This window comes from Nannospalax galili, unplaced genomic scaffold (assembly GCF_000622305.1).
Source record: "Nannospalax galili isolate Female #2095 unplaced genomic scaffold, S.galili_v1.0 scaffold1050, whole genome shotgun sequence".
NCBI lineage: Eukaryota > Metazoa > Chordata > Mammalia > Rodentia > Spalacidae > Nannospalax > Nannospalax galili.
Window position 1 is genome coordinate 566,462 of NW_008329037.1, and position 21,487 is coordinate 587,948.

At 53.9% G+C, this 21,487-nt stretch overlaps 1 protein-coding gene across 5 annotated transcripts; it reads right to left on the reverse strand.

Annotated features, from left to right (window-relative positions):
• Nucleotides 1–267: 267 nt before the first annotated feature.
• Als2cl (ALS2 C-terminal like) lies at nucleotides 268–21,014 on the reverse strand. 5 transcript variants are annotated; one of them, XM_017797458.2, is made up of 26 exons: nucleotides 20,939–21,014; nucleotides 16,934–17,062; nucleotides 16,083–16,281; nucleotides 15,704–15,769; nucleotides 15,239–15,404; nucleotides 14,625–14,756; nucleotides 13,881–14,000; nucleotides 12,495–12,553; nucleotides 12,287–12,353; nucleotides 11,694–11,890; nucleotides 11,203–11,268; nucleotides 10,729–10,827; nucleotides 10,453–10,638; nucleotides 10,004–10,115; nucleotides 8,953–9,030; nucleotides 8,159–8,289; nucleotides 6,599–6,772; nucleotides 6,393–6,489; nucleotides 6,033–6,190; nucleotides 5,487–5,552; nucleotides 4,180–4,353; nucleotides 3,314–3,356; nucleotides 2,441–2,502; nucleotides 2,183–2,332; nucleotides 1,862–1,958; nucleotides 268–1,522 (listed from the first exon to the last, which is right to left on the reverse strand). In XM_017797458.2, exons 2-26 carry the CDS (start codon nucleotides 17,034–17,036, stop codon nucleotides 1,442–1,444), a joined length of 2,883 nt encoding a protein of 960 aa, XP_017652947.1. In that variant the 5' UTR covers nucleotides 17,037–17,062; nucleotides 20,939–21,014; the 3' UTR covers nucleotides 268–1,441. The 5 variants fall into 5 exon arrangements, with proteins under 5 accessions (XP_017652947.1, XP_017652953.1, XP_029418055.1 ...); XM_017797464.2 differs by lacking the exon at nucleotides 14,625–14,756; XM_029562195.1 differs by lacking the exon at nucleotides 20,939–21,014 and having other exon boundaries at nucleotides 10,453–10,614; nucleotides 16,934–17,036.
• Nucleotides 21,015–21,487: the final 473 nt, after the last annotated feature.

Consider the following 21,487-nt stretch of genomic DNA (forward strand, 5'->3'; position numbering starts at 1 on the left):
GATACCTTTGGTGGATCCAGCCAGAGAAAGCCGCTCTTTGCTTCCTCTGGAGATGGCAGTGAAGGGAAACCACTGGCTCTGCCACACATTGCTCCATATCATCTGAGAGGCTCTGGAAGTGCTCTCTCTGAGGCTCCCAGGGGCCTTAGCCCAGCCTTGGATGTGTGTGGGCTTTTCTTAGCATCTCTCTCAGCCCTTTCCACACACGCTGAGACCTGTGTTGCTAAGGGGCACACCCAAAGCAGTGAACAGTGACACAGAGGGAGGGACTGTGATCAGACTTGTTTATGGCCCAGCTCATAGCAGCAGGTCCCAATGCAGAGTTGTGCCCCCACATAAAGACATCTTTATCCCCATGCTTCACCCCTGGACCACTTCAGAGCATATTCCTGTTTCTTGTTGTCACTCATTTTCTGTTGGGGCAGCAGAAGGCCCTGGAGTCACCTGGCCCAAACCCCTTAATGTGGGGAAGAGAAACTGAGTCCCAGCAAGGTTGAGGTCCTGCACTAAAACCATTATTGAGTTATGATCTGAGCTCCCAACCCTGAAGACTCCTGAGCCAGAGGTGCTCATCTGTCAGGGCCCAGGCTGGCCTTGAGTGTTCCAGCTGTGCCTCACACAGCAGGCCACAGAGGTCACAGGGAATGTCATTTATGGGCCGCCTGCAGTCTGTTATCTGTGAGGGAAGCAAAGTCAGGTAAATGACCCCTGTTGTTTACATCCCATGACTTCAGCAAGGGTAGGGCTGCCAGAGGCCACCCAGAAGCCTGGCATGGAGCTAAGGTTTTCTTGCCACAAGGGGTCATCCTCCCCAAGAGGCCAACTCCACCCTGAAGCCCAGCTGGGAAGAAGGCAGGTCCCCAGGAGAATACTCATGGGAAAAGGTCCCAATAAACCGACCCTTCTGTAGCTTGGGATTTCTGGCCAGGAGTGGAGAAAGAGAAATGAAATGAACAGTGCCATGAGAATTTCCATTTCAGCCCAAAGAACAGAATGAAACCAGACTTGGGGAAGGAAGGGCTCCAGAGCTCAGCCAGCCAGACAGGAAGCTCTTTGGGAGCCATAACCGCACCATCACATGACATACAGCCTTGAGACTTGATGGTTCTGGAGTAAGCCTCAGACAAAGGGAAGCCAGGGCTCCTCCTGACCCTAGGGTGCTGCTGCAGGGGACAGGATTATCGGAGCCTGGACCAGAGGCCATGGGAGAGCCATCAGCTTCAAGGTCACAGCTGCCAGCCCTCACCCTCACCTCAGTTCAAGCAGTGGCTAGGTATTTCCCTGCAACAAGCAAAACGTCATCTACTTTGAAAGCTGTCTGTGCAGCTTGCCCTGCCCTCGACCTAGGCAGCAGGGCACAGGTGGATGGTGCTCAGTCCCTGAAAGTCCATGGAAGTTCACGTGGTCCCTCAGCACTGTGCTTGGTCCAGGAGTGGCCGTGCTACCAGAGCTCCCTGGAGTCCCAGTGGCCAGGCAGATGGCGTAGCCTCATGTCTTCTTTTTGGATGTGCTCATAACAGGACTGGGGAGAGAGGCAAGGTTAGAGCTGTCTGGCAGGCCGGCTCCCAACTGTGCTCGTGGGCTAATGGCCCAAAGGCCATCGCACCCACCTCTCTGTGTACACAGTACATAGTTGGGACTTGCTGTGAGTCACTTTTAAGGGGAAATGGGGCTTCCCTCTGCTGCTTGGAGCTGCTGCCTGAGGGTTACGAGGCTGCCCTACCTTCTGAGCAAGGGCGATACCAGGGGTCTGTGAGGACCCTTTCTATGAAGACACACAAGGCTGAGATTTGAGCTCATGTCACCATGGTATCTGGAACAGCGAGAGCATTTCCTTCAGCTCACAGCACCCATCCCTCACCTCTAAGGCTGTGAGCAGGAAGTCATAGAGGCCTCCTGTGTGGATGGGGTTCATCATGTCACGGATGAGATGGATCTCAGCTCCTAGGTGCTGAATTCTGGAGAAAATACAAACAGCAAGACATAAAAAGGGGGCTATCATGGACAAGAACCTCATAGCTGGGGAAGAAACCCTCTAGGATATTTCCAGCTCTGCCCTGGGCACCCATGAGACCCTCTTCTTTCTGAGTTTCCACTCCCCCTCTGCCCAGCGGCAGGTGAGGGCAGACTAGGAAGGGGTTTTGCTGCAGCCCACCTATTTCCCTGCCTGGCTGGGACTCACCGAGCCCGAGACACCACATAGATAAGCAGGGGCAGTAGGTCATCCATAGGCAGTTTGTACTCCTGGCCCAGCACCCGAGACACTGTGGCCTCAACTTCCCTGTAGGTCTTCTCCAGCACCTCCAGCTTCTCCCGTGGGTCCACTGTGGTTCTGTAAGCAGGGTGAAGCTCTAGGTCAAGGCCTTGGGGCTCAGCCCTGGAAGGAGGGACAGCACTCCTGTGCCCCTTCAACACCCCCCTACCTCCGGTGGACACTCACATGATCTTCTGCAAGCACTCAGTGGCTGACAGGAAGCACTTGTCCCTGACCAGGGAGTACCTCTGTAAGGGGGAGTAGGGGAGTAAAGCAGGGGTCCCAGCTCTGACATGCTCTCATTCCCAGGGTCCCTTAACATGTACATTTGTCCTATCACTGACTTAAGTACAGTTCCAACCTGACAGCTGAGTGACCCAGAGCATGTCACAGGTCCACTATGGGCCTCATTTTATATATCTATAAAATGGAAAACTGGGCTCCAGGGGGTTGAGAAGATCAAGGTAGACAGACAATCACTGTAATAGCTGAGGTCACCAGGTGTCACCCAATTCCAAATGCTGAGGTCAGTGGTCCGTGGACCCAAGGGCCTTCTGAAACACAGGCTCCTGGGTTGACTTCCTGACTTTCTGACTCTACAGGTATAATATAAGGCTGGGGCTGGGGCTCAGTGTTAGAATGTTTGCTTAGCACATGCAGGGCCCTGAGTTTCATCCCTAGCACTGAAAAAGCAAATAGGTATGGGGTGGCCCAACAATTGCTTTACTAGGAAGCTCCAGATGGTCCTGAACCAGTCAGTCACACGTGGCCTCATGTGCCCTTCACTACAGCCACCTTAGGAGGTGGGTCAGGTGTGGCTCCATTCACAAAGGAGGAAACAGACTCTGAGCTCAGGCACCCTGCCCAGGGTCCTGGCCAGGAGAGGGGCTGAACCTACTTTTGAGCCTAGTCATATGGGAGCTACTCTAGACAGGCAGGAAGTCAGGTGTCTCTTCCCTCATCTGCCTCACCTGCCTTTCCCTGCAATCCTGACTCGAGGCTCCTGGATGTCTGAGGGGCCCCTGAGGCCCTGACCTGGGGCACAAGCTGCCCTCTCACCTGATTGCTTGTCAGCCTGAGGTCCTTGAGAGGCCACAGATGCCTGAAATTGGAGACAAGAGACAGGGAGCTTTGCCAGTCTGAGGGGGTTGTGGTCTAAGCTCAGAGGACACAATCCTGTTCTGTGTCCCCCAGGGCAGCTAAGCACTGGCAATGGCCATTATGGCATCTTCAGGTGTACACACACAGCCTGAGGCCAAGAGAAGTTACAAGGTCCTTCCTGGAAGAAGTGATTTTCCATTGCTGCATGACAAGGAGCCTTGGACATTGGAGGAGTCTGAGATGGAGAGGTAGCCACATCCACATGTCAGAGAGGTGCTAAGGAAAAAGTTAGGGGTGGGAGAGGGCAGGGGAAGCACTAGGGTGTGGTGAACACATGTCTGACTTGCTTCCAAAAACAGTCTTGGGTTTCCCCTTAGGGGTCTCCCCTCCCCCACTCTCAGTGCTAGTGCCTGGTGCATGGGTCTCAGTGGTGGATCTGGAGTCGGGCGTAGTCAACACTGGCCACCGTCCAGAGTAGGGATGCCAAATCAGGAGCGGCGCCAAGATCTGAGCTAGACTTGAGGAGCAGGAAATGCTAGCTCTCTCTGGGGACAGTGGAGGAACTGAGCTAGAAGGGAATAACCCTGGAGTGGCTGGTACCATGTTTGTCATCACGAGATAGAGCCGGAGGAAAGAGCAAAAGTAATAAATACCTTTTGTGGGATGGCTGAGCACCTAGATCCAGTCACGCTCAAACGTGCTCCCTAGAACTCTGTGGTGTGCACACCAGCTAGCCCACCCTACATTTTGCTGAAGACAGTTGAGGTCTAGTAGAACAGTCCACCACCCCTAAGCACAGGCTGAGCTGGTAAATAGAAGCTTACTTCTGCACGTCCAGGAACTCCAGCAGCTTGGTGTCAGGAAACAGGCTGAGGTTGGTGATACCCTGGCTGTACAGCCCATCCTCTCTCTCATGAAGAAGCAGATAGAGTGTGAAGAGCTCCGAGTAGAAGCTGGGCAGGATGAGGGGCAGCAGCAACCCATGCACCTGCAGATCCCTGAGAGACCAGAGCAGGGTGGAGACATCACTGCCAGAGCCACCCCTTGAGGGGCCGACAGAGCTTATTCGCATGGTGAGGATCCCTAGACCTCTCCATGTCTTTCTCAAACACCATCTGTTTATCTCATCCCTGACCAAGAGTGCCTTCTTCCCTCACTTAACTTTACAGCCAGTAGGCACTGAGGGCAGGTTTTGGATTCCTGTGTGACTGAACATGAAACTAGCCTCCTTCACCCCATGATTTCTGGTTCTACTTCCTTAGATCCAGGGGGACATTCTCCCTAATATCCTCTAACCCCATTTTCCATGTTGTTAGGGACCACTGCTCTGCTTGAACTCTGCCAAAATCTTACTGGGCATTGGCTCTAAGTCACCACCAGCCAAGAGTGTCTAAGTGGCATATACATAGGTTCTGAAGTGCAGTGTCCCTTATGTTTAGATTAGATTAGAAAAACTCTGCCTTATTTACATTGTTGTATGAACATCTGCTCTATACTCTGTAAACAAGCCACGTTTTGTTGTCAGTAGTTCCTGAGCCCCTGCAGAGAAATGTCCTCTGATCTGCCTACCTTTTGTTCCCAAACACCTGCTTAGAGAACCTAATAAAACTTTGGAAGTCGGAGACTTGGAATTCTTTGTTCTTTGGAATAGGGGGTCTCTCGGTACCCAGTTTTCTTTAATGGTAAAATGTTTCATACATTTATATAATTGATATACTACACAGGACGTAGCCGTGTCTTCCACAATGCAGGGACAGCAAGACATCCCTGGTCCTACGCATCTGCATAACTGGGAGTCTACCCTAGCAACAGCTAACTCCTGCCCTGTGTGACCTTAAGTTCATCCTCACCAGGCCTCAGTCTCCTCATTGGTACACAGGAAAGAGGAGGCTTCTGGCAATGGGTTTTCCCTCTATACAACTGGGACTTGAGGCTGACAGGCCGTGTTTATAACAGAGATATTCAGTGCATGGTGGCACAGCCCCCTACCTGGTGGCTCTCAGGACTGAGGTCATAGGTCACTGTGATGTACAGTCAATGCAGCATGTCTGGTGAATAGCATATATGCCCAACCCTTCCCCAAGAAGTGCACAGATGGAGGCCCCGGGTGTAGAGGCATAGCCAGAGTCACCTTGTCTGTTTGTCCTCCTCTTCCAAGGTCTGGCCCTGGTGCTGCAAGGCAACTCGCAGCAGACTCCTGCAAGCCAATAAGACAGGCGTGAAGTGGCCATCACCTACAAAAATGGGGCTCCACCCTTTCAGTCACCAAAAGTGAGAAGAGGGAGCTCCACCTCCCAGAATCAGCCTGCTAGATCTACATCAAATGCCTGCATCAAATGCCTGTCTCTTCTTGCCACTGGCAAGTACTGGCAGCCGAAGCTCCTATCTGTAATGTTCACAGGATCTAGGCTCCTCCTAGGACAGGATAAATGGAGCCTGAGTCCAGGGTCACACAGCCTTCAGCACAGTTAGGGCGCCCCTGGAGCCAGAGGTGGGCCTTGGAACTAGTAGGGCTTGGCCACTGGCCAGGGACTGCTGGAAGCCCTTGCTGTCATCTCAGACCTCTGCTCACCATTGACACACTGACCAACCTCTGGTCAGAAGACAGCCAGGCCTTGGAAAGGGAAATCCTGGGCTAGTCCCCAAGCAGTGGCCATCACCTAGTATACAGGCTTACCTGTAGGCAGCCCAGAGCTCCTGAGCGTGTTGCTTCACCTCCTCTCGGGCCATCCCCTGCAGGTGTTTGTTTGTGCCCATGCCCGCATATGTGGCCTGGAAGGTCAGCATCAGGGTGCGGAGCAACTTCCCCAGGGGGTGCCAGGAGTTTTTTAGAGCCTGGGCCAGAGAGAGGACAACAAGGATGTTCAGAGGCAGGGTCAGGAGTACAGCAAGCCCAGATCAGCTTCCCAGGATGTTCCCATTTCATAGATAGGAACAATGACGTCTTCAGAGGACCAGGAGTCCCATGGGCCTGTCCCCTCAGCTCAACACCATGCTGTTGAGATACAGGAGGCCTTCCCCAGCACTGGGCCCTCACCTTCCTGAGGTACGGCTGCAGGGCCTTGGGCTCTCGGTGCTGCAGCAGCTCCCGCAGGGTATCTTCCATGCTGCCCGCACTGTCCTTAGGGTGGCTCCTGGGGTATCATGCACAGCATCCCTCACCCACCCCTGGGTTGATACCCATCCCAAGGAGCCTCCCTGGCCCTCTCCCACTTGAGGGGCCACCCCGAGCGCTGGGCTCACCTCTCACAACTCAGGTACTCCTGGGACTTGCGAAGCTCCCTGGAGCTGTGCACATGGAAGCCCAGCAGGGCCTCTTGCATGTCCCCAGGACAACCTGCATCCACAAAGTCCTGGAATGGACTATAGACTCCTTGCCAGCGGTTCTCCAAGGGGAAGACACCCAGTCCCAGCTGCCTGTGATGGGGGACAGTGAGAGATGTGGAAAGATAGAGCTACAGTCCGCAGGTCCCTGGTCCCTGCTCTTGGAAGAGGTGGTGGGACCAGCCTGGCCCAGGGTCAGGCCCTGGGAGTGTGGAGGGATGGGAAATGCAGGCATAGATGACCACCAAGATACACAGAGGAGAAAGAAAGGCAGAGAGAGGGACCAGAGCAGGTGTTCTGAGATGCAACAGAGTCAGGACACATAGTCTTGTGAAAGTGGGCAGGCCGTGGGAGCTAGAGATCAAATTTAGACAGTCTTAAATCAAGAAAGACCAGTGCCTAGAAGTCCAGGATTTCCCTGCTCTTTGCTCTGTCCTCTCCTATAGCCTCCCTGTGCTTGATCCTTCCTTGGCCAACAGGCTGAGAGCTGGCTGTGCTTGTGTATACTTGACAAGTATCTCATAGAGAGAGCCCTGCTGTGCCTTCAAAGGGTATCCCCACACCACCTATACCCTACCACGCTGGGGCAGGCCCCCAGCTCCTGCTGTCAGAGAGAAGCAGCGTACAGGGTCAATGGGTTAATGAGGCCATTCTACCCCTGCCTTACATCTGAAATGCTCTCTGGGACCACTTTCCATTACCTGCCCTCCCCGCAACACATTTCTTCACTTGAACATATCAAGTCTTTCTCAACAAACATGACAAGAGTCATCACTTACTATGAATTTTCAAAAAAGAGCTCTGTCTCCATAGGAGGAAAAAAAAAAAAAACCCTCACAATCATCTACTCTGGGTGACAGTGAGCCTACTTAGCAAGTTTCTTTCATCTTGGCTATCAGAGAACTCAGAGCCAGGCTAAGGAAACCATAACTACTGCAAGACCTATACCTATTTCTTTCTTTTAAGATTAGCTCACAATTTTCTTTTCTCTTTTTTTTTTCTTCTGCATTTATTTTAGAAACTGTTACATATCATTTTTGGAAAAAAATAGCATCAAAGTAAAGCTTACAAATCATATTTTCCTTTCAGTTTATGGTATACTATTGTGTCCACCTAGCCCTTGACTTCAAGAACCTCTGGCTGGAGGGCCTGGGGCTCTGAATTCTCTGCTGTACTGAAGTCCTCTGTTGATCTCTGATGGCTTGGGTACGAAGAGACACCTGTCGCAGGCTGGGCTCTTTTTAAAAAAATGTTTTTTTTTAAATTTTATTTTGTATGTATGAGTGTATTGCCTGCATGTATGTAAGTGCACCCCTGTCATGCAATGCCCACAGAGGTCAGAAGAGGGTGTCGGATTCCCTGGAACTGGAGTTATGAACAGTTGTTAGCCACCACGGAATTGAACCCAAGTCCTCTGCAAGAGCAGCCAGTTCTCTTAACCGCTGAGCCAGTTCTCCAGTCTTCAGGCTGGGCTCTTACCTCTTGCAGGCGCTGCTTGGGTCAGGTAGAAGGGCAGCTGTGTCCAACACCCCCTGGGTGTACAGTCCTTTTCCTGACAAACTGCTGAATGAACCCTCCAGGGTAAAGCCATTGGGGAAGGTGATCTTGCCCTGGGAGCAGGAGGCGGAGGCAGGGATGTCTATGTGCCCAGCTGGCTATCCAGCCGAGCATATTAATCTCATGCCTGCCTGTGTGGGTCAGATGGAGACTTCTGACCACCTAAAGGACTAGAATGTTCTAGCTCTGCAGAGGTCTCACTAACAGCAGTGCCCACCTCTATTGTGGGTCCAGGGTCAGGCAGAGGTCTGAAGGGGAAACTCCTTGATGCTTGGGGTTGTTTCATTCATAATACCCCTGGTCACCCATGATGTACCCTCTTGTCCTTCTTGACCAGAAACTGCCCCTAAGTTTCCAAATGGACATTACTGCCTTTTGCTGGGTCAGCTCAAGTAGGATCACTGTCCTGACCATCCCACCCAGAGGGACAGCTACCCAAGGCTCTGGGGGTGATGGTGGTGGAAGGAGGGCATGGCCCAGACACAGCCAGAAATCCACTGCGCCCCCTCTGAGCATGAAGCAAGACTCCCAGAACCCTGTCACTTTACACTGTCAAATTGGTATTTCACAGCAAGTGAGGCCCTTGGAGCCCCTCTGATGCCATGGAGGTGGGAGGGGCCTTTCCAGCTGCCTACCCTCAGCTTCTGGGCCCAAGAGGAGACAAGAGGTTCCTGATCTGGCTTTGTGGGTTGCTGTGAGAGGTGGGTGGCCCTCACCTTTCCCACAAGCATCAGATCCCTGGTGAAAGTACCCTCGTACAGGGTGTCATCCTCACAGAGCAGGATGCCTGGGCCCTGGAAAGGAAGCGAGGAGTAGAAGGATGGATGAAAATGGCCAGGAAACCAGGAAACCAGAGTGGGGACTAGACACTGACCCGCAGGGCCAAAAGCCCCCAGCCCCAGTATTCCCATCTCCAGGTGGGTGTGTTGAGCCCGATGAGCCCCATCTATAGGTTTCCCTACCCTCAGGCCTGGCACCTCCTCCAGCAGCCTCTGCAGAAAACCCCTGGATGCACAGGAAGTGCCGGCTCCCTTTCAGCTGTCCCTGCTTCCCTGTCGCTGCCCTAGGTCCTCAGGGCCAATCAAGTTCCCTTATTACCACAGCTGCCAGGAAGCTCATTGCTGAGTGGGAGTCAGTTTATGCTCAACTTATTTCTGGATCTATTTTGTGTGCCTATGTTTGCCTTTCCTTCCCCTTTCTTTATACATCTCCTTGAGTTCTTTCCAGAACAAGGGGAAGCCTAAACAAACAAGCCGTAAAACCAGACATAGGTGTTGGTCAAAGCCCCTGGCTGGTACATGAGGTGGAAGGTAAGAGTTGGAGGCCCAGGCTCGGGGAAACTGGTTTGATTTTGGTCTGGCATCCTACAGGATATGACATTAAGCAGGTTCTCTGGAACCTGTCATCTGCCATCAATGCACATGGGCCATTTATATGCTAGAGATAATGACATCAACTTCAGGGGTCACACAAGGACCCTAGAAAGAAGATAGGGGGCTCAGCCAGGGCCAGTAAAGAGTCTACAAGTGCCACTGATAGAATTATAACATGCTTTTTTCTTGCTAGCTCATGAGTATGCAATAAGAACCATTGACCTGAGTTGTACATGGGGAAACTGAGGCTGGGAGAGGCCAGGTCAAGGTAGATGGGAGGCAGAGTTGGGCATCCCTCACTACCCACCCACCACCCACCCACCTAGCCTGGCCTCAGCTCAGCTTCCTAGTACCCATGGCAAGGGAGAACAGGGAGAGTGGGGCCACAACTCACAGTCATCTTGTCTCCCTGGAAGGTACCCTGGTAACAGACACCTGCCTGGGTGACCACAACCCCAGGGCCATGACGATGGTCAGCCTGCCACATACCAATATAGCGCTCACCCCTGGGGGAAGAGAGAGTGTGAGAGAAGGGATTCAGAATGGCTCCCTGTGCTTTCTGGATACCTACTGGCAGAGGCTGCAGGGAGACAGATATAGAGAGGATACCAAGGAAAAAAGGGTGGCAAAGGAGGGCATCTTCCTGGGGGAGGGGGAATGCTGAGGGCACCCCTGGAGGTGGCAGGAAGCACAGATGGAGGGAGGTACCATGGAGGCAGGAGCCCAGGACAGATTTGAGAGGTTGCTCAGCAATTCAAAAAGTTGAAGGGTGCTTAGGGGACTAGAGAGAGTCTGTGCCTTGAGCCATTTGGGCCTGCAAGGGCCCTCTCTGCCAGAATTCACCTGTCATTGTCCTCCTCAATGCCATAGCCGCTCCTCTGGCCTCTCTCCCAGTGGCCTGTGTACCTGAAGGGCTGGGAGGCCTTTAGGGCACTGTCAAGGACGCCAAATCCATGCCGTAGCCCCGCCTGAAAATAGCCTTTGTACACCTCATCATTGCTGTACCTGGAGAGGGTCACCAACAGCTGGCTACACCTCAAGAAGCTCATGCCAAAGGACCACTCCCCACCCGACTCCCAATCGACTTACTCCCAATCGACTTACTCCCAATCGACTTACTCACAAATACCAAAGCCGCACATGCTGCCTTCCTGCCAGTGGCACTTGTAGCAGTTAAACTTGTCTTCTGAGGCCTGGGGCACCAGGCAGATGCCAAAGCTGACCGTGTGATTGGATGGGGTTGGAAGTGAGTATCCAAGTCACCTGCCTACGCTGCCCTGACTCGCCCCATCATATCCCTCCATGTTACCCAGGTGGCCCTGCCTCCAAGGAATCTCTCAGAAGATAAAGAGGATCTCAGAGAGCCCTATCTTCTTCCAAAAATTCCTCAGATCACCCCTCCCTCCACCATGGATGCCAGTCTCAGGCGGAGACCCATGTTCCTATCCAGTTCTGGGTTCCCTTTCTGCACCTATCTGGTAAGAGGAGCTGATCTGGCTGTTCCTGCTTGAGATTTGGAAAAGTGACACAGGCCCAGCTGATGACTGTTATCCTGCCCACCCCATATGCCAGCATCTACCCAGTCAGCCTTACCCATGCTCCAGGCCCTGGCAGAAATCCCCCACATGGTTCCGCCCATCTGGCCACTTCAGGATTCCCCTGGAACACAGGTGAGGTCTATGACATTAGGCCACCAGACCAATTGGTTGACGATCTCACCCCCAGACTGTCTCAGAGGCCCTCCCTTCCCCGACTCCGGGTTTTCCTTCAAACTGGATTCTACCCGCCTAGTCCTCACCTGAGCTCTGAGAGCCCTCACTGAAAATCTCAAGCCTTCTCATCTCCTGACACAATTCCACCAGCAACCTTGTGGGGACACTCAAGGTACTCACCACTTCCCATAGGGAAAGCCCTGGAGACTCTATATTCCCTTTATCCTTTGGGCCACAGGCAGCTCTGAGCTAAATTTCAAGCTACAGAGAACTGCTAGTCAATGGGATTTCTATCAAACTCCTTCCTCCTAATGTCCCATGAATCCCTGGGACCTTCCAGGAAGTGTTCAGGCCAGAGTGATGGTGACTTACTTGCCATGGGGCTTGGCCCAGCACCATTCACCCTCGTAGGTAGCCTGACAGAGCCGGCCCTCGTGTTGGAAAGTGTAGGCCACATGGCGACAGTCAGGAGGTGCAGAAGGCTCTATGATCGACCCCAGCACAGGGAAATCCTTCTTGCCACGCAGGGCCTGGCATACAGCCTTGCTCACCTTCCACCGCCAGACAACCTGGTGGGGACAGGGAAGCAGTGAATAGGTCAACACCCCTGCAGGCATCCCCTAAAGAGGCCTTAGTGGGCATCCAGGCCCTGCCCTTCCACACCCCACCACCCTACCCCAAGCACACTGTCCCACTACAGTACGGCATGGGACCAAGATCCTTTGAGCAGCTCAGGGACTAGACAACTTAAAAGCTATACAAGACTGTGAGGCAGGTGTCAACTTGGACCTTGATTCTACCCTCATAGTGGAAAAAAAAAAATCCCTGTTCCTTTAGCATCCTAATACCCAACCCCAAGCACACTTGTGACCCCTCTGAGCCTGACTCCAGAGCCTTGTAAGATTAGCACTCTGCCCTCTCTTGGCTCCTGACTCGACTCCCATTCATTCCTCACTACCACTCACCTGGCTCTGGGAGTCCCTGGCACAAAAGGAGAATTCTTCTTCTGGTGTGAGGATGTGAAGCACACACCTAGATGGACAGAGGTGGCCAGTGAGCCCCAGCTCTGTCTGACAATGGGGATAGAGCCCATGTGGGAGCCTGGAGGTGGGGGCAGGTATCATGGAGTAGAGGGAGGAACGTTGAAGCACATTTGCAAAGCAGGTCACTCACTTGTTTTGCCCAGGATCTACCCACACCAGCTTCAAGTCAAAGGAGTGGACATTGTGGCCCTGGAAGAAGATGGGCCCAGGCGTCATTCAGAGGCAAGTCTAGAGGGACCCCTGCCCTGGTGGCCCCAGGCTGTCAGCACACCAGCTCTGGGTTCTTCCACTGCAGCCTGTTCTCTTCCAGTTATAGCTTTCATTTCTTTTCCCATCTTAATGGCCTGGTCAGGCACCTGGTTAGACTACCCTTAACCTGTGTGGCTGCCAGAGTGTTCTGGTAATACAGTTGTCTCCTGACAGCCACTGCTGTGAACCTCCTTTCACCTAGGGACTGAGACCCACTGTGGGGCCTAATATGTCCACTTCAGGCCCATAGACCCCCATCTTCACACTCTCCAGCTGCAGGTGTCAGACGCTCTGCCATCATGCCTTCCTGTGCTTTCCCCAGACTCCCCTCACTCTACATCTTTGCTCATATTCTCCCTTCTACCCAGAGGGTTACCCTACTCTGAGGCAGATGAGAAGTCCCTCCCTCTGGGGTGTTATGACCTCCCACTTGGCCCAAGAGGCTGCTTACTGCTCAGTGGCCAGGAGGGAAAAAGGCACAGTCTAAGCCTGAGAGTTGAAGAGTTTATGAGACATAGCCAAGGGACAAGAGTCCTCCAGAAACAACAGCATGAGCTAAGGCCCAAGGGTGATATGATGGTTAATACTGGTTGTCAATCACCTGGGAGACAAGCCTCTGGACATGCCTGTGAGGGAGTTTCTAGATTGGGTTAATTGAGGTGGGAAGATCTATTTTAATTTGGACAGCACCAACCCATGGACTGGGGTCCTGGACTGAATAAAAACGAAGAAAGTAAGCCAAGCACCAGTGTTCATCTCCTTTTGCTTCTGTGGGAGCAATGTGACCAGCTGCCTCATGCTTCTGCTGACATGCCTTCCCCACCATGATGGACTGTAACCATGAACCATGAACTAAAATAAACCCTTCCTTTCTTAAGTTGTTTGTGTCGGGTATTTTGTCACAGTAACAAGAAAAGGAATCAATACAAGGGCTAGCAGTTAGGAATGGCATCTCCAAAGGGCAGACAGTGAAGTCAGGAAGGGAGGGTACTCAGACAAAATCAGAACAAACCCCAAACCAGGCTGACATTCTAAGTCAGGGAAGGTAATTCTGTGAACTTCACAAGAACCAGATGAGTTTGGTCAAGGTTATTTGGCTATGGGACAATGCCCAAAGTCCAGGTTCAGTTTCCTCTTGACCTGCAATGCTCAACCTTTCTCTCCTCCTATTCCCCAAGTCCATGGTCTTAGCTTCATCTCTTGCTCCCTTCCAATTCAGTTTTTAATCTGACCCCAGAGCCCCACCTCAGGTGACCTCCCTCCCAACCTGGAGCAGGACAAGGACATCATCAAAGAGTAGCACACGCTCAGCCCGCAGCGGGGTGACTGTCACAGGGATGTCCTGGCTGTCCTGTAGGAGTCGGTGAGTAGGGGTGCAGAGCACATCCTGGTGGGGTGAAGAGAGAGGCAAGGGGTTCAGGTACCCCTGTACCTTCCTCCTGTACCCCAGACCCCAGACACCTCCCAGAGGCCATGTCAGCAGGCCTGAAGTAGCTTCCCTCCCACCACCATGTGCCAAGATGGGGGGTCATTCCTGGATCAGGCCAGCAGGGCAGCACAGCTTCTCTCTCTGGAGCTTTCCTGGGCTATCTCCATACTCCATTCCAGTCCCACAGCCAGCAGACCTCGTCACCTCATCCTGTATGCTGCAACCTCCCTCGAAATCCCACACCTCCATCTGCTGCAGCTATTCCAGTTCCCTCTACATCTGACCCATCATACCTTCTGGGGGTACAAGGACTCTCCCTCCTGCAGAGCCATTACATGACATGCTAAACAGTGACTGGGAGATGTGATTAACACCACCAGAGAGAAAGTCAGTTCTGTTGATCTGGTCAGGGCCAGTCCAGAAGCCACTCAGCATGCGACTGAGGGTAGCTGACCAGCCACCAGGTCATCAATTCTCCTTCCAGATAGGGAGACTGAGGCAGACATCTGTTTAGATCCCAGCCCCAACTTCACATCCAACATGAAGCTCCCCTTCCCTGATGGCCCCAAAGCCCAAACTCACTCTCAGCCGGCTGTTCAGGCTATGCCACAGGGCCTGTGTGGCCACAGCTTGATCCAATGCCTGCCCCATGAAGGACTGCAGGTTCTCAAACTGGGTGACTGCATGCATCACCAGTTTCTGGGCAGGATGGTGCTGGGGAAAACGGGACAGATGGGGAGAGTCTGAAGGCCTTGGAACCAGCCCCCACCCCAGTGATAGGCTCCATCCTTTTTTTTTCTGACAGCTCCTGTTGTGGAGCAGGGAGAGGGTGTGAAGGTGCTTCTAAATGAGTCAGGACACTTCAATGCCTTCAACAGCCTGGCCCTCCCTGGGCCATATGTCCTCACACTCAGTAGAGGATCCCATGTCTGCTTTCTGGTTTTTAGCTGCCCTACCAGGGCAGAGACATGTGCCTAAGATTCCATGGAGCAGATTCATGTCCCCAGAATGTCCCCCCGCCCCCACAAGTAGACATCCCAGGGCAGAGCTATGTCCCTCCAGTGTCTCTACCCCTTGCTTGGCTTGGTCCCCTGAGTTTGGACTCTGCCTGCTTTTCCTCTCCTTCAGCTATGCACGTGCGCACACCACACAAACACACACACACCCACACACCTTGGACAGCCCCTGGTACCCACCTTCCCGAGGGTATCCCTGAGGCTCAACAGGAGGAGCACGTATTGCTGCACATGTTGGGCAAGTGGCTGTTGGAGGGCCTGGCTTAGCATGGTGCCCAATGAGCCCTCGGAGCTTGCATGGGACAGCAATGGCTGCAGCACCTTCCTCTGATTCCGCCAGTATTCACTGCATGTAGGGAGGGTCATACATCATCTTCATGCCTGCACCCATCTCCACTGTCCCCTGTTCTAACCATTCCCCACCTCCATTCCCAGAGCTTCTAGCCTCAGGACCCCAACTCTGTACCTCATTAGTCCAGCAAAGTACTAAGTTCCCTTCCTGGAGATTTTGCAGGTGCATCTCGGAGGGGCAGGGGACACCTGAGTGGTGGACTGCTGCTCTGTGGTGGGCTTCCCCAGCTCCACCCTCATCCACACACGCCCTCACATTGACACAGGGAGCTACCATGGCAGCCCCAGGCTCACCTCTTCTTCTTCGTGGCTTTCTGAAAGGCCTGTACCACCATGCAGTCAGTGTAGGACTCGATGTACCTATGGGCAATCCAGATCAATCTGCAAGCCCAACTCCCAACTCAGGCTCAGCCCCTGCCCTTTTGGGAACCCCAGATCCCATCCACTGAGCAGTCAGAATTGTGAGGGACAAGGGAATGGCTTGACTCTGGGCACCGATGACCTCAAACCCTGACCTAATGACAGAGTCCATTCTACATAGGCCTAGTCCCTGGGAGGCTCAATGTTCAGGTCTGAATGTCAGAGCCTGGTGCCAAGCCAACACCCCAACCTCACTCCAGATGATCCTTAAGGTCGAATAGCCAGGGTGACCAGACCTCCCCTGGGGTCTTACTCCTTGTGGGCCCGAAGAACAGAGTCAGTGTTTTGCAGTAGCAGCAGGGCCTTGAGACCAGTGGAGGACGGGTGGTGCAGCCTCTGCCTCAGAGAGTGTAGACTTAGCTCTGTCACCTCCCACAACCGCTGGGCACGTTCATGCAGGCGATGTAGGAGCTGCATGCTCTCTCTGCCTCGTGAGTCTGAGGGCTCTGGGTCTGTGAGAAGTATAATCAGTCTGAGCTGGCACTCAGGTAGGGTCCGGTAGCCCCGGGATTCTCGGGACAGCACTAGCACTCCCTAGAGTTCCTCAGTGGAAGAGCAGGCTGGCTGGGTAGGGGCTGAGGCCATGAGTAAGTAGGGTTGTGTATGTATGTCTTAATAGGACAACCATAATCATCTTGGGGAACCAAGTCCACTAACACCCCTGAGTCTCTGGCCTCCTTACTCTGGACCCAAATGCAGAATATGGAGTCTTCAGAATCACAGTTCATTCCCCAGCCATTTCACAGATATACAAACAGGCCCTGAGAAGAAGGCACCTGCCCAAGCTCACTTAACATGGGAAACCCCAGATGGAAGGAAGGCCTTGCGTCCTGCCTTCAAGTCAGAACATTTCACAGCACCACCAGGAGCCCTGAGCAGGGTTCAAGATGAGAAGTGAGGCAAGGGATGTGTGGTCCCCAGAGTCCATTTGGGAAGGAAACAACCAATAACTGGTGGCCAAGGTGTCAGTGCCATAAAAAGATGGCAGTACCAAGAGCCACCACTCCCACTTGAGACTGACACAGAATGTCCAACATGGCAGGACTCTTGTCCCCAGGACCACTCCTACATCCTCTGCCTTCTCCACCAAGGGTCTAGACTCACCAGCTAAGAGCAGGGGCTGGAGGATAAGACTGCTGGTGCGGGCAAGGGTAGTTGAGAAGACCTCCTCCAGCCGGAGCAGGTCTGCTTCCTCAGGGCTGCACATGGCCAGGGTGCCAGACACAGGGCCTCCTGGGTAGGAAGGACACAAGTCACAGCTAGAGAACATGGCAGGGTCATAAATGTCCTCCCCAGTGTCCAGAAAGCAGGCTCATGACCACTCATATCAGAACTGCTCACTGACCCTAGCTCCTCTCAAAGCAAAGATCTAGACAGACCACTGACGCCACCCTACTCCTTGCCTGGCCCAGTGGAAGGCCCAGATGGGAGAAGAAGACAGGGCTGTAAACTGCCAAGGGAAGCATCTTTTCTACCCAAGAGTATGCATTCTTCAAGGTCAGTTTTGACCTGCTCAAACACTGGTCATGGATCCAAGTACCCGGGGGATACTGTGGTATCTGCCCTGGCCACCTTTCTGTTGAATCTGTTAGGGGATTCTGCAATCTTTTTGTTGTTGTTGTTTTGTTTGTTAGTTTGCTTTTGTTTTTTTGTCTTTGAGACAAGGTCTCCCTATAGCCCCAGCTGGCCTGGATCTCGCTGTGGCGACCAGACTGGATTTGATCTCACAGAGCTCTGTCTGCCTTTGCTTCCCAAGCGCTGAGATTAAAGGTGTGTGCCACCATGGTCAGCCTAACTCTGCAGTCTTTCAAAGGGACATCCTGCCAGAGGAGCTCAACTGTGCCCTCATGGCCGGGGTCAGGGCTCCCTGTCACCAGACTGGGCTATGTAAGTCGGGAGAGACCTGATACAACAAAAGGAGTCTGGAGGCCTTCTGTTGGAACTGCAAAGGAAAAGCAAGTCATAAAGAGAAGGGCATGGTGCTGAACACCTGTAACCCCAGCACCTGGGGGGCTGAGGCAGCAGGACTGCTGTGAATCAGCTGTGAGGCCAGCCTGGGCTAAGACTAAGGCCCTGTCAGAAAAAAAGAAAGTAAAAAAGGAAGGGAGGGAGGGAGGGGGAGGAAGGGAAGAGAAAACGTAGCATGCATTGGGGAGAAGTGAAAGCAAAGCCTCATGGAAGTGCTGGCCAAGCCTGAGAGGACGGCCCACCTTCTTTGGCTCACAGACAAGCCTGACTTTGCTTCAGTCAACCTTGAAGATAGTGGAGGGCTTTAGAACAAGGTAATAGCAGATCAAACTTGGGGGAACAAACTTGGTGACAGTTTCAGAGAAGATGGAGCCAGGCAACAAGAAAGCTCAGCATGGACAGGAGCCCAGATGCTCTACATCTCCCTTCCCAACCAGGCTGAGCCTGCTGGAGGGGTCTCACTCAAGAAGCAGAGTCACTGGGCTGGGCAGGTAGGTCAGCTGGAGCCTTGGGATCTTCTGCCCTAGGTGTGGGATCCTTTAAGCAAGCAGGGATCACCGGGGATGCAACATCCTTATGGGCAGCAGGGGCAGTGAGGAAGCTAGACTTGAACCCACCCCACAGCAGTGCTGTGGCTCTGCTCAGGCAAACTTTCCCCCAGCTGGCCCTTGCCGTCCTCACTTGGGAGGGGGTTCAACTGTCCAAATGGCCTGACTCAATGGACACCTCAGGGTAGAGTTAGGTCTTTATTTTGCCTGAGGCATTGGAATTAGCAGACCTGGGTGGAGCCAATATCACCAGAGTGGTCAGTAAAGGCAGGTGACACAGACAGCAGACCCAAGCAAATGGAAGGAGGCTGTCTTTCTGAAGTCACCCCCAAAGATGCCATGGAGGCACCACAGGCCCCTGATACAGTCTCAGATTTCCAGGGAATCAGCTCTGAAGAGACTGGGGTGGGGACCTCAGAACTCTGGCCCAGATCCCAGGCCCAGGCATTCCTGCCCCACCTTTCCTGCTGCAGCTCTGTTGCTTTGGGAGGGCGAGACTGTGGGAAGGGAGGCAGGAAGAGGAAGCTGCTGGATGCCCAGCTGCAGTCATCTTTGCTGGCCACTGCAGCAGCCCCAGTCCTTGGGGAGGCAGGGTGAATGGGGGATGCAGGGACAGGACAATTCAGGAGGCTCTAGATCCGTTGACACTGTCTAGGATAGCCCAGCTGAGGGAGTCAGGTGTGGTCAGTGGTCTGGACCTGCCTGACCCTGAGCCATGTTTCCAGAAACTGATAGAATGGAAAGCCTATGCCTACAACTTTGAACTACCCAGGTACCAGCCCATACCTCGTCTGCTCCCCACAGGAGAGGCATCTCAGCCTGCCAGGCCCCTGCTTCTTTCTGAACCTCATTCACCCTTCCTGAAATGGATATCTAAGTATACCAGAAAATTTCAAGCTATTGTAGTTGTCCCTCAAAAGAGCAAACTGTGGAGGCGAGCCTCTCTAGGTATGGGAACCTGGAGTCTCCACATCTCCAAGGCATAGAATGGCCCTGGTAAATGCTACAGACCTAGGTTAGTGGCCACTAATTCCAGAGTGTCTTCCAGGTCTGTGCCCCCCAAAAGACTATTCACCCCTGGGAAATCACAATGTCCAGAGGAAAGGATAGAAAGTAAGCATGGATGGTGCATTTGAGGCTGGGAGTCTGGTGTGGAGGTCCCTGGTGTAGGAGATTCAAGTTCATCCTGGAAGTGATGGGGTGGATATAAGGGCAGGGGTAAGGCCAGGCACAAGTGTGCAAGAGTGTGTGTACACAGGGAAATGGCTGGTACCAAATAACAGGGAGGTACTCCCCTCTTCAACCCCAGGCCCACCACCCATCCCATACCCTTCTGGTTAAGGGCATGACCTCCTTATCCTCTCCCTCCCACCAACTCCAGGGTCTTTGGTGGGAGACAACACAAAACGGGAAAACTGAGGCAAGGGAAGGCCAGTAGAGCCCAGAGATACTATCTGTAGAGAAAGTGCAAGGCTCAGACCCAGGCCTCTGACTCCCAGCCCCAACAGGCTCACCAGAGCTAGGGGCTCAGAGAGGCTAAGTGACTCACTGGGGCATGCAACGCCTTTCCGTCAGAGTCCAGCTTCCTACCCCATCCCCAGGCAGACTTGATGCTCACAAGGGGTGTGGTGTACCAGAACTAGCCAGTTGGGACATGTACAGGTGAGTCAGCCACCATCCCTGAGGCGGTCTAAACAGAAGCTGAACCTGCTTGCTCTCTCTTTCCTCTGCACTCCTGGCCTCTGTCCACACTACACTGCTCCTAAGCAGGGTCACTGGGGCCTTCCCTGCCTTCTCCCAGCCCTGGCCCCTCAGGCCCTTTTGAGCCTCACCCTGGCATGGCACTCACTCTGGTATTTCCTGGTCTGGATCAGCAAGAATCTTAAATTCTGCTGTGAAGGTCTTGTCCTGAATTGTGCTGAAGGTCTTTTAATCAACCAACATGCCCACTAGACACTGGAGAGAGGGACTGCCCTGGGGAGGCGCACTGAGCCGGCACACCTAACCCTCAGTCTCCACCCCCAGCCTCCCTTCTCCCTCTGCGTGGTTCCTAGCTTCTGGCCTTAGCTGCCTTCCCATCACTGCAGTAGAGTAGCTCCCAGCTTCCTCTTCCTCTGCCTGCCCTGGCACAGTCACCAGAGTTTCCCAAACCTACTAGTCAATTCCAGACATCGGGCACCTGCCTACTGTCCTTCCCGGAGGGTAGCTACACCTTCTGGGTTCCTTTCTTTGCCTGTCCTGTCTTGACCAACAGGAGACACCTCCTCCTGGCAGGCTCTCCCGCAGGACGAGGCTCCGTGAAACATTTGCACCCGGGTCCAGGCCAGGCCCTTGAGCACTGTGCTCATGCCTTGCACGGCTGCTAGAGCTGGACCCAGCTCTGCGTTTAAACCCCAGCTGGGTGACCACGGGGCAGGGAGGAGGAAACTAAGTCGGATAAACTCTAGTGCAGCCCGCGGCGTGAGTACAGCTGGAGATTGGGCTGTGATGGAGGGATCGGGACAGGACGGTGGCCGGGGGAGCGGGCGAGAGCCCCCTCCTGGCTGCCCCAAGCGTGGGGCAGCGCACCCCACCCGCAGACGCGCACCCTTACCTGCGCCAAGCGGTGCCCCAACTGGCCGCGCGGCTCGGCAATCCGGCCGCCCGCACCCTGCGCGCCAGCTCTGGGCGCCCCGCCCCGGGGTGTTGCTCCGGTTGGGGGCGCCTCGGAGGAGGCGGGGCGCGGCATCGGAGTGTCCCGGCGCCGCCTGTCTCTCGGCAGGTCCCTCTCCAGCCACCGCCGAGCTGCAGAGGCTCCCAGAAGCCACCCTGAAGCGCAGGTTGGGGTGCCTCCCTGCTCTCCGTGTACCAGAGATTGCACCCTGGCTGCCTGTGGCCCCCCTCACTTCCCCTTCCAGGCTCCAAGGACAGCGGGCAGTCTGGGAGGCCACCTCGGTTTCCTTGCCCACCGACTCTGCCCCTGGGTGCAGCTCTGGAACCTTGCTGACCCCCTCTGAATCACCGAGGTCAGCTCAGAAGGCGCCGTAGGTTGGATTCCGGAAACTTGCTGCTTAGAGCGGTCAGTTGTGACGACCCCGCAACCCCTGGACTGGGTGTCCTTCGGTAGTGGTTATTTGACCTTGAAGAAGGCTCCCTGCCCCCA

Excerpts from the sequence above, each read along its gene's own strand:
- Als2cl (XM_017797458.2), bottom strand. The coding sequence starts at position 17,036 with ATGTGCAGCCCTGAGGAAGCAGACCTGCTCCGGCTGGAGGAGGTCTTC. Across the intron at positions 8,290-8,952 it reads ATCTGATGCTTGTGGGAAAG|GGCAAGATCACCTTCCCCAA; the intron begins GTGAGGGCCACC and ends TCCTGCTCCCAG. Across the intron at positions 6,191-6,392 it reads TGCAGCCGTACCTCAGGAAG|GCTCTAAAAAACTCCTGGCA; the intron begins GTGAGGGCCCAG and ends TCTCTGGCCCAG.